This window comes from Astatotilapia calliptera, chromosome 23 (genome assembly GCF_964374335.1).
Source record: "Astatotilapia calliptera chromosome 23, fAstCal68.1, whole genome shotgun sequence".
NCBI classification, from domain to species: Eukaryota; Metazoa; Chordata; class Actinopteri; order Cichliformes; family Cichlidae; genus Astatotilapia; species Astatotilapia calliptera.
Window position 1 is genome coordinate 47,409,323 of NC_137443.1, and position 11,823 is coordinate 47,421,145.

Consider the following 11,823-nt stretch of genomic DNA (forward strand, 5'->3'; position numbering starts at 1 on the left):
TTAGTGTGTTTTGTTACAGATGCTGCAGTTGGAGACTCGGCTCCATTCCTTCCCCCTTTTCTCTCTGCATTGAATCATACCTGTTATTAACCTCTGTCTCTCTTCCACAGCATGTCTTTATCCTGTCTTCCTTCTCTCACCCCAACCAATCACAGCAGATGGCCCCGCCCCTCCCTGAGCCTGGTTCTGCCGGAGGTTTCTTCCTGTTAAAAGGGAGTTTTTCCTTCCCACTGTCGCCAAAGTGCTTGTTCATAGGGGGTCATATGATTGTTGGGTTTTTCTCTGTATGTATTATTGTAGGGTCAACCTTACAATATAAAGCTCCTTGAGGCGACTGTTGCTGTGATTTGCTGTGTAAATAAAATAAAATTGAATTTTGACATTTTATACATGATTCTGAGATTTGGTAATGATTTATCCTGTTGTCAGCCAGCAGGGTGGATCAGTGGCTAACACTGTCACCTCAAATACTTTGTTCTGTATTTCTTTATTAAAATAAACGAGGGCTTTTCTAGGGTAATTTGTATAACAGCAGACAGACACTATAGGTCTTGCAAAAATAATACAACTGAAAGATCCAGTATCAGTACATGCCTCAAATGTTATCAGACACTGAACTACAGAGATAAATCCGCACAAATGTAGAAATGACATACGCCATACAAAATGGTAAATATTTACAAACACTTTTTAATAAATAAGACTTCCTGAATCCATTTCATGGGGGTTTAGTTGGTAGAAATTTCTAATGAAAAAGAACCAGTAAAGACGAGTATGCATTTTCAAATAATGCAGTGTGTGTTCAGGAGGTATCTGGCCTTTTCCACTGCACCGCTGGCCTGGTAAATGAGTGACAGGTTGAAGGCAATCTCCCTCCTCAGATCAACCTGGTCACCTGGGATGCCCTGCAGAAAAAAATAAGAAGACAAAGGGAGAGAGAAAGAGGCAAACATCCATCACTGTCCTAAAGGCTACGTTTGCACTGAGCAGCAAGTTGTGTTTTTACCCACCTCCAGTTGTTTTGCTGGTAGTAAAAGCGCCTTTTGGTAGTAATGCATAGCCAAGTGTGTGAGGCCCATTTGGTGCAGCGCTCGGCCTAGGTTGTACATACTCTCTTGACACTCTCCACGAAGCTCTACGTAACGCCACAGGAAGGAGAAACCCTGAGAGCACACGTTGGTTTTAAAAGAACAGACTATAGGACTGAACTGTGCACAGAAATAAACGAACTCTGTACCTGCAGCACCAGCGTGTGCCGTTTAGCCACAAACCTCTGAGATGCCATGTGGAAGAAGGTGAGACCTACAAACAGGCTGTGCAGTGGATTGCTGGGATGAGTCTGGAAGGCCTGAACATACTGACCTGAAAACACATCCAGTGTTTGAAAAATGTACTACTGTGCAAAGTGGACCAAGTGTGAACATAATCCCTAAACCCTTTACACCACGCTCCAAGTTATTATGCAAATTGTGTTTAAGTGTCATAAAGATTAAATAAGCTGTTCTTCGATAAAAACCATGGATGGGAGTGTGTCTCAGGACTCTGTGTTTCACTGAAATCAACCTCGGACCCCTGTGATCGTTAGTTTGCCAGCTGAGCCCAATTAAAGGAAAAACTACTAAAGGAGGATGTTCCACATTATTAAGCAGGCCTCCATTTTCAAGAAACAGAGGAATGAAAAAGGATCTCTGCTGCTGAAAAGTGTGAAATAGTTGAATGCCTTGGACACGTAACGAGATATTTCACAAATATTTCAGCGTGATCACCATCATGTTAAGAGATTTGTGAGTCAGAGCACACATGGGTCCGTGCAGGTAAAGGCACAATGATGAAGGTTTCAGACAAATGCATCAGATTAAGAGAGCAGCTGCTAAAAGGCCATCACAAAGCAGCAAACACATGTTTGAAGCTGCTGGTGCCTCTGGAGCCCTGCGAACATCAAGCTGTAGGATCCTCCAGAGACCTGCAGCTGTGCATAAACCACCTCCAACCAATGCTCACAAGCAGAAACGCTGCAGTGGGCCCAGAACTACAAGAAGACTCGTTTTCAAACGGTCTTGGTCACTGATGAGTGCAGCGCAGCCCTGGATGGTCCAGGTGGATGCAGAGGTGGACGGCCACCGTGTCCCAACAAGGCTGCATCGTCAGCGAGGAGGTGGAGTCATGTTTGAGCTGGAATCACAGGGAGAGAGCTGGTCGGCCCCTTTAGGGTCCCTGAAGGAGTGAAAATGACCTCTGCAGAGGATGTGGAGTTTCTGACTGACCACTTTCTTCCATGGTAGAAAGAGAAGAACTGTGCCTTCTGCAACACAACCATCTTCATGCAACACAATGCACCACCTCATGCTACAAGGAACACCTCTGCATCATTGGCTGCTGTCGGCATAAAGGGAGAGAAACTCATGGTGTGGTCCCCATTCCTCCCTGACTTCAATCCTATTGGGAACCTTTGGAACATCCTCAAGCAAACAAATATGAGGGTGGGAGGCCGTTCACATCCAAACAGCAGCTCCGGGAGGCTATTCTGACATCCTGCAAACACATTCAAGCAGAAACTTTCCAAAAACTTCCAAGAATTGTAGAACTGCTATCAAATAAGGGGTCCTGTGTTAATGTGTAACTTGACCTGTTAGGATGTTTCTGATTTCAGTGAAATTGATCCACTAATGCTGCAAATTCAACAAATCACCATTTTCAATTCTCTACAACCTGTAAAATCTTTTGAAACTGTGTGTGCGTAATAATTTGGAAGCGTGCGTTTCAAGTTTTGTATTTTTGAAAAACTGTTTTCATCGGGAGTTTAGTTCAGTAACATTTGAATTATACTCTAATGGCTGACGACTCGAAAATTATGCCGACTGTCATTTAAATCGACTATGTAGGAAAAACAGAAAAATATCTTGTGAGATTTAACGGAGACAAAACTGCTAGACTGTTAATTATTTATTTAAATGTTGGGATCAAATCTCTTTGGCACTCAAAGCACCTTTTTAGTGTTTTATATCATTTTAAGCAATGTTACTTTACCAATATGTGTCCAGTTGCTTGGATATTGTTATAAAACACATTTTAATTCACATAATTCTCTTTCAATGCAAAGCAGTGTTGGAGGTATGTGATCATCGACATCTGCAATCAAGAACAAGCTAATAAGCAAAACTTGATGACATTAGTTTGAGAGGTGTGGCGTAAGCAAAGGAAGGGCTCCTTTAAAATGCTGGTGCACATCAGTGGCAGATCACATGTTCCTCTTAAAATGACAACAACATGACGCGGTCCCTGATTATAGCGCTGATGCTGTGATGGTCGTCACACTCCAAAGTGGTCTAAAATCAATCATGTAAGATATGCTGAAGTACGGTAGTGATGTTAAATGTTTTTATCATCTCTAGTTAGTCGATTCGTGTGCGAGTACCAAGAGCATGTTTGAAGCTCCCTGACACCATGGCGTTATGTCCGCAGAGAACACAGAGGGCGTGATTGTCAGGATGTTTAAACAGCATGCGCAGACAGAAGCGATGGTGGCGCTGGTGCTGCGACGTTATTGTCAGCTGCAGAGAGTTAAAACAAACAAAAACAAACAAACATTTGTTTACAAAATCTTTCCACCAAATTCAGGAAATCTATGCTTTTGATTCATTTGAATATTTAGTATTAGCAGTAAATCTTCATACAGACTATGACAATGCATCAGAGGCTCTCTGGTTAATAAATAAATCAACTGTGCAAAGACGGTAAAAATCAAGATAAGTGGTCGTTTCAGAAGAAAGCAGGCACATTTCATGAGGACAAACTTTCCTGCTTCTCATTAAGAAGTGTAGTGACGCATTTCCTGAATACAAACAAATACTTTTAAATATATTTAAAAGTTTGTCCCCACAAATGTGCCGCTTTAATTCCTAGAAAGAAAAGAGTTTAGTAAAATAGTTGGGCCAGTTTCTCCTTTAGTGATCTTCTATTCTGCTGACACACAAGCAGACCTGGTTAAAAATATTCCAAAGCTGAGGCAGAGCCACATTTTCCAACAGCATCAGTCTGTTGAGAGGAAAAACAGAGAAATGTTATATTTATTATAATTGCGGCATGCTCTTTATGCCAGGCCACGCCCATATTAACTACCTGATGTAGTTGTAGGCCTTGTAATAGTTGTGGTCCAGGATTGTGGCAGACAGGCCAATGAACTCCAGTTCTTTCCTCCTGGGCTTGTTGTCATAGAACGAGTAGAACTCCATGGCCGAATCCACAAGCATCTCCGCCTCCTGGAAGCGCTGCACCTCACACAGCGTCAGCACACAGCTCAGCAGCAGCTGCCACCAGTCCTCTTTGGACAGGACGTTGGTTTTACCTGATGACAGTGACAAAGTGAAATCCAGTGACCAGACCAACTACGGGCTCGACCTTGTAGCCAAGTACGATGCAGACAAAGATAACATACCAGTGTTGTCCAGATAGGCCGTTTCATGGTCAGCAATCTCTGGTAGCATGTCTTCGACCTTCACGAGCCTCAGGTGATTCTCACCTGACACGTTTACAGAGCTCACACACACCTTAGCTCGCTGCATGGCCACCTATAAACATGCATGCGTTATGCACCTTTGAATGACTCCCAGGACGCAATGAAATGTGCGCAACAAAAACAAAAAATGGAGCATTTATTTGTTCAGATTCACCTTCTCTCACAGTAACCTCATTGTTGAGGAGAACTCTCAGTAAACAAACTACAGTAAAAAGCCCATCTTATCAACTTTGAGGTGTTTGTCCTTTTTCCCTGTCGGGTACAAAATAACTTGAATGATAAAAATGTTTGTTAAGAATTGAACCAACAGTCAAAAACCAAACAATTACATATCAAGAACAACAAACTGAACTTACACTAAAGTTGTGTTTACACCATTTGTACTTGTGTCAATATCACTGACAGACTGAGAGCAGTCACAGTTCTCCTGGTAAGTGCATTAATATTGTTGGTATAGTATATATTTACTTATTGATCCTATCCCAGCTGTCACAGGGCGAGAGGCGGGGCACATCCTGGACAGGTCGCCAGTCTGTCGCAGGGCAATCGTTCGCACTCACATTCACACCTGTGGGCAATTTAGAATAATCAATGAACCTGTCCCCACAAACTGCATGTGTTTGGACTGAACCCACAAACACAGAAGGACCTGATGGTGGAATGAACTCAGGCCCTTCTTGCTGTGCAGCAGCAGTGCTAACCACCGTGCCGCCCTGTTTACTGAATTATGAAATATTAATGCAATAACCCAGCTGCTAATGCGAACGAGTTAACATCATTTACGTGTCAGGCAGATTAGCTCTGATCCAGCCGAACGTTCCTCCCAAATTCAAAGCATCCAAGTAGTTCTGCATTTTTTCAAAACGTCTAAGATCATTCCCTCTTTGATTTCACTGACACTTGGCTAGACTGCAGAGCTGAGGTCAAACGTAGTGTATTCTATATGTGGAACAGTTGTACCAACTCCTTTGACTCTATCAGAGAGGAAAAAGCACTCTTTATAGCCGCAGTATGAATAAAAACAGAATATTTGTGGTGGCCATCTCTCAGACTCCTATTCCATCAATCTGAAACTCCAATGTAGCTTCGTTTTAGAGTTCTCACATTCACAAACTTATTCATGCTGCCCGTCCAGCAGGGTGACGACGACCCCCCATCATGAGCGGCTGACGGATAAAAAGCAACCGTAAAGTGTGTTACCTTGAGGAGCATCGAGATCATAGTGATCACAGTGTCCAGGTAGTCCTGCATTTTCCCCTGTGTCTTCAGGAGCGTAGAGCGATGGAGCAAAAGCTTTAACTCCTACAAACACAGAGATATACAAACCCAGTTACCAAACACAGAGCACTGACCAAACAGCATAGCATCCCCAAATGCTGCAGGTGATGGTTTTCCTTTTTCCAGCTGGTAACCAGACTAAGTGTTCTTGACTCTAATCTCAGCTCAGGTCTGGAAAGCACAGAAATCTTGTGTTTAACCAGAATCCAAGTAAACTATGAAAGCAGGTAAACGGCTGTGGGTCAAACACGCATGATTACACTGTAAGCTCTGAGGAGTCGTGCATTAAACAATGAAGCAATGAGGGGGATGTGGGCAGGAAGTCGTTTGCTCACTCTGCATCATATTACCACTAACAGTTGGAAACTAACTACCAGACTCGCCGGGCTCCAAATCCAACTCACTATTGTGCTCTCCACACCTAATCACTTCAATGGCTCACGTCTAAGCTGAGAGAAGCCAAAAGTGGCACCCACCCACTTCACATCACTACACTATCTCACCCATTGTTGCTTGAAGTTCCCAAATACATTCACTTTCCGTGGTCTCTGGTCACTGGGTTGCTGATTACAGCTTCAGTGGGGATGCCCCTTTATAAGGTGTGACTGTCAGTGCCTCCTGACAGGACAGAGGTTTGCACTCCTTTTCCCCCTTTGGTGTTACCAGAAAATGTCCATGAAAAAGACCTCTAAGAACCCTCCATGACATTTCAGGAACATTGTAAATGTAAGATAATGCAACCTAACGTGATAATGCAAAAAGCAAAAACAAAGATCCCCTGCCTTTTGTGCGGCTGAAGAATCGTGTGCTAGTATGTTGCTATCATACATGGACTCCAGCGCCTTAAGGGCACAATCCATGCGGCCCAACTGTTGCTGCAGTGTGGCAAGGGAGAGCCGGGCCTCTAGGTGCTGCGGAGCCATCTCCACCACCTTGGTGTAGCTTTCTGCTGCTGCCTCCATGTGGCCCAAAGCCTTCAGACACTCTGCAGATGACAAAGGAAAGTGACAAAGACACATAACAGTGGTTTTCTTTTTCCAAGCCAGACCTGAAGTGAGACCTCGTTTAAGGTCTTGGCTTCTCTGTTGTTACAGAGTTTCACACATGAAGAATATTCGGGATGGAAGGTGAAATGTCTTTTTAGTCTAAGTTTGCAGACGCACCTCTTCCTTTAACATCATTCCCTTTTTGCTGGACCTACCTGCATGCCGCAACCAAACAACAGCCAGGTTGTACTTTTCAGAGACGACGAGGGCAGTCAGCAGAGGCAGAGCAGACATGTACTTGCCCTCTTCCAGATACGCTTCACCGACATCCAGGTACAAGTCGCCGATCTCTTCTGGACTCTGCTCCATCAGTGTTGAAACCAAGCCCTAAAAGCAAGAAGATTCTAAAATGAAATGATCTTTTAATAAAGACTTCATTAATAATCTGAGCTCTGTATGTTTTTGAGTCCTGTTTTACCTCAGTGGGTGCGTAGACATGTAGGTGTATGAAGCACACAATTAACTTGGTCCTCAGGTCCACTGGGACGCTGTCTGGTACCTGTACATCCACAATTTCACCTGGAAACAGCACACAACGACCAATCAGTAAAAAGAGTTCCCCAAAGACTCAGGCAATGATTCTTTCACGTCATTGGAGGATGTTTGGCCCACTCTACTTAGAGGGTTTTGAGACTGAATATCCTATTTGAAGCCATGCCAACGTGTCTCAGCAGGATTGCTGCCAAAGGTAGCATCCAGCCTTATGTTAAAATGATAGATGGTGCTAAACAGAGTTTATCTATTTGTGTTAACAGTAAATCACCTTTATTCTTAATCAAAGATAAAATGAAAGCATACGTTTGTTTAATATGTGGAATGAAAAGTTTGAGTAAAGAAATGTTTTAATGTCTGGATTTTCTGTGCGTGGACATGAAACACTGAGGAAAGACAGAAAATGTGATTCCACCCCTCATTAAATAATTCTGAATATAAGAAATGTTATCGAGTATGTTGCAAGTGTTAAACACACAATCACGAGTTACAGGTGATTTTGCTGATATAAAGCGATCGCTGCATGCATCTGTTGAAGTGTCTTTTGAGATCACTGAGTGCTCGAGTGTGGAAAACATTTTGAAAAACAACAACATCTAAACGTAGTCACAGAGGCACCACTAAAGAAGCCACAACGAACGCTCACTTTGTGTCCTCATCTTTCTGCACTTCCTATGTGACGTCATGAAGGCTATGAGAGTTCTTCATATGATGAAGAACAGCCACGATGAGTTTGAATCCTCTTGTAAGGATGTAAATGTGTAGCGCCTCATGTCGTTGCAACTTACCGCTCTCCTCTGCTGCAGCTTGTTCTTCCTTCTGTAACTGTGTCCCGTCTGCAGGTTGCTTCTCCTGGTCTTCGGTGCTCTCCTCTTTAATCTTCTCTTCTTGTGTTGGTGGAATAACATCTGAAGTGGATTCACTTCTGACCAAAACGATGCCTACAAACTGCACCAAGACCTAGGAGAGCAAACACGTGGAATGTTTATCCATTTAAACATTTGTTCTCAGTCTAAACGGCAATAAAGGTTTTTCCACAGAGACCCACCTGCAGGGCCTTGTTGTACTGCCGGTTGGTGATATAAAGCTCAGCGGCCATGTTGATAAAGTCATCACTGACCAGGTCGGGGTGTCGTGCCAAAGCTTCCTCAATCACACTCAGAGCTGAGGGCAGGTCACTGCTTTCATAGTAACTCCTAAACACGACCCACACAAGCAAATACCGATAACTGAACTGTCAAGGTGATAATCCAAGATCAGATGGTTTGAGGTGACGGTATTTTAGGGGGGAAAACGAGAACATAGTTTATGTGTATATAAAAACACATACCATAGCATGTCAGTGTGTGTCCCTTACTTGGCCATGTCTTTGGAGAGCTGTATGAAGTGCTCTCCATCCTCCAGCGGCAGAAGTGACAGGATCCTGCGGTAGCCGTCCATGCACTGTTTGTGCTCTCCCAGGCGCATCTGCAGGCTGCAGCGCTCCCACAGATAGCGCACATTGGTAGGATCGTACTTGATAGCTGTGGAAATGGAGCAAGGCTTGAACCTAGAGAAGTATATAAATGATAACCAGCGTTTCCCTGGTCCCTGTTTGTTTTGCAGTGGTGGCTCATATTCCACAATTCAACGGTATGAGAAGCACCAACGATAGAAGGCGCAGTAGCAGTCATTTTTAAACCGCAGATTTGTCAGGACTTGACTGTTTTCTGTTGTACAAAGTTCACAGACACGTTTCAGATTTACACGTTGGACTTGTCTGCACTAAAACAGCTCGTCTCTGGATAGATTCGACAGCTCAAGTGGTACGCAGGACTCATCCAGAGGAACACCTGTCCCATATTTAAGACCCCACACAATCCCTGACACCTTCTGACTTTGCTCTTACATCAGAAAATCCATTGTTCTTGTGCTGTTTGATCAGAAACTGTAGAGACAAACACACTTGATGTGTGTTACTTTTATTAGTTCATTTCTCAGCCCCTCGGGTGATTTGTTACTTTGCATGGCTCTTCCAACTGCAGTTTATCCCACTAAGTAAATCCAGTCTGAGAGTTTTAAATATGCTGCAGCAATCACCCCAACTACAGACTGAGGAAATTACAGGGCTTATTACTGCAGCATAAATATAGCTATAGGACCATGGGATTGAAGTACTGGCCCTGCAGTAATGAACATCCACTTTAACACAACAGGTAGGGACTGTGTTGTTCAACAGGCCCACCAACAGACAATAAACAGATGTGAAGTTCCAGTGGGAAGTGATGCGTGCCGGTCCGTGTCAGACTGACCTTTGCTGTAGCAGATGATGGCTTGCTGGATGTTGTCCTGCTCCAGAGACATTTCAGCCAGTCTGATCCACTCCTCGCAGTCCGAGGGGTTGAGGTGGGCGGCGATCAGGCCAAACTGCAGCGCTTTGCTCATGTCCTCTTCATCCTCATAGATCATAGCCAACGTGGAGAAAGGCTCATATGCCAGAGGAGCTGAGGGACAAAGGGAGAAGAGATTTTGTTTTTAACTTTTCATAGTGTTTGAACACTAACTGGCACACAGACAAACCAAAGTTAGTGTCGACACAAACAGCGAGTGAATATATGCCTGTAAGGTCACGCAAACCCACTTCGTACCCTGTCTTATGATCTCCATACACATCAGGATGGCGTCCTCTTTCTCTCCTCTTGCATAGCGAATGTTGGCTTCTCCCATCAAGCCTCTCAGAGCCCGGGGCAGCTTGCTGCCATGACGACGCCCCTGTTCACATAGTTATATATTAACTAAGAACTGCAAAAACTCACCTAGGCATGACCGTTCGCCCGTCTCACCTTCATCATCTTCTTGTTTTCTCGATTCAGCTCCATCTCCAGTGCAAACACATCTCCTACAGTCACATCTTCTGCCATTTCTTTAGCTTCACTCTTCTTTCCCTGTTGTCTCCCCACTTGTCTTGGCCTCTTACCTATCTCCTCTGCCTGCAACTCTTCTTTGTCTGCAATGTAATCCTTATCATGTGCATCATCAACATAGCTCAGGCTGTCCTGCTCTTCCTCCTCCTCCTCCTCCTCCTCCTCTGAAGACTGTGGTTCAGCAGTTTCTCCCAGCATGGAGGCAAAGGCCAGCTGGACTCCTGGGCTAACTCCATCCTCTGAGAAGACAGGAAAGCTGGCTTGAGTAACATTACCATACTTTGCATGCAATCCAGGATGGGAATCAAAGTAAGCTGACCCAGTTTTTATAAGCAGTCTCTGACCAAAACAATAGCTTTATGAGCAACACTCAGTACTTTGTGGACCCTTAAGAACAGTAGTTATTATCTGTCATTTTTATTGATGTTGATATCAAATAAAAGGCAGTTTCAGACATTTTAACTTGTCAAAGTAGGAAAATCACAAGAGTTCCATTAAGAGAAATTCTGACCTGTTCAAGAAGCATGATAAAGGCTAAATAGTCCAGAACTGAAATCTATTAGTTTTTCCATTAGAGGAAAGATGATGGCAGGTTGGAATTTACATTTGGTGAATATGTTCATCCAGTTTTGTTGTTCCAGTTATTTTTAAAACTTTGTTATATTCCTAAAACCATGACAATTACAACACACTCGCTCATGGGATTCAGTGTCGCTATCTATTGAAAGAAGGGTCCATTATTTACATTTCCAGAGCCACTGACAGAGAGAGATTACCGATCTTCGTTGAGATGAGTCCGGACGTCGACGGGAGCTCAGCGTCTTCCACATCTTCAGCTACCTGCCCTGACTGAGAGGTCAGAATGAAGGAAGTATATAATTTTATGTCACACAAGTGGAGCACAAGTCCAAGTGATGCTGAGGAGTGATACTGCCTCAGCTAGACAGCTAACAGTTACCGAACTAACAACATAACTTACCTTGGCTTTCCGCTCGTCTCTCCTTCTGTCGAACTCTTCAAAAGTTATTCTACCCTCGAGGTAATCTATGAGCTCATTACTGAATCCAGACATGTTTCCCGCCACTTCAAACAAGCTGTCACATCAGTTTACGGACACATAAATCATGTGTACGACGCTGTACATCCGATACGTGACGTCCGCTAGCACTCTAAACTCAGACTGTAGCAAAAGTCAACATTAACTAACGTGAAACGGCAACCACGTGATCCTTCAAAAACTTCCGGGTTAGCGCTCTCAAAATAACAGCACAGGAAGTGCTGATTGGGCCATACCAAGTGCAGCTTTGTCATGGGGAGGATAATTAAATAATTCATTTTAAATTATGTTTCTTTTCTTTTGTTTCTGAATTGCAGTTGTGCTTAAAATACAAAGCACAAATGTTCAGTATTATTAATCTAAAATAACTGTAAAACTAACTGTTTCTGTTTCTTTGTGGTCAGATGATTTGTCAGTATTTGTGTTCCCTGTTGTGGCTGCACTCCGTCCCATTGTAGAAAACGAAACATTTCCCGTTTGTGTGGGGCTGTCACGTTGTTGTTTTTTATTTATTTTTTTATTTTTTATTTT

At 43.5% G+C, this 11,823-nt stretch overlaps 1 protein-coding gene across 3 annotated transcripts; it reads right to left on the reverse strand.

Annotated features, from left to right (window-relative positions):
- Window positions 1–670: 670 nt before the first annotated feature.
- Window positions 671–11,483, reverse strand: gtf3c3 (general transcription factor IIIC, polypeptide 3). Of its 3 annotated transcripts, none has more exons than XR_013905014.1 (19): window positions 11,215–11,483; window positions 11,012–11,084; window positions 10,155–10,474; window positions 9,960–10,083; window positions 9,624–9,815; window positions 8,690–8,855; window positions 8,381–8,528; window positions 8,121–8,292; window positions 7,259–7,359; window positions 6,996–7,167; window positions 6,577–6,779; window positions 5,717–5,818; window positions 4,436–4,568; window positions 4,120–4,345; window positions 3,981–4,035; window positions 3,416–3,551; window positions 1,238–1,362; window positions 1,011–1,135; window positions 671–905 (listed from the first exon to the last, which is right to left on the reverse strand). XR_013905014.1 is itself a non-coding variant. In XM_026159163.2 (19 exons), the coding sequence occupies exons 1-19, from the start codon at window positions 11,305–11,307 to the stop codon at window positions 783–785; spliced, it is 2,817 nt and encodes a 938-aa protein (XP_026014948.2). In that variant the 5' UTR covers window positions 11,308–11,483; the 3' UTR covers window positions 671–782. The 3 variants fall into 3 exon arrangements, 2 of the variants coding, with proteins under 2 accessions (XP_026014948.2, XP_026014950.2); XM_026159163.2 differs by having other exon boundaries at window positions 1,011–1,163; XM_026159165.2 differs by lacking the exons at window positions 671–905; window positions 1,011–1,135; window positions 1,238–1,362; window positions 3,981–4,035 and having other exon boundaries at window positions 3,414–3,551.
- Between the last annotated feature and the right edge of the window lie 340 nt (window positions 11,484–11,823).

Coding starts and splice junctions, on each gene's coding strand:
- gtf3c3 (XM_026159163.2), bottom strand. CDS start 11,307: ATGTCTGGATTCAGTAATGAGCTCATAGATTACCTCGAGGGTAGAATA. Junction 5,819..6,576: donor ATTCTTCAGCCGCACAAAAG/GCAGGGGATCTT, acceptor CTGTGTTTGTAG/GAGTTAAAGCTTTTGCTCCA. Junction 3,552..3,980: donor TTTGGAATATTTTTAACCAG/GTCTGCTTGTGT, acceptor AACTCTCTGCAG/CTGACAATAACGTCGCAGCA.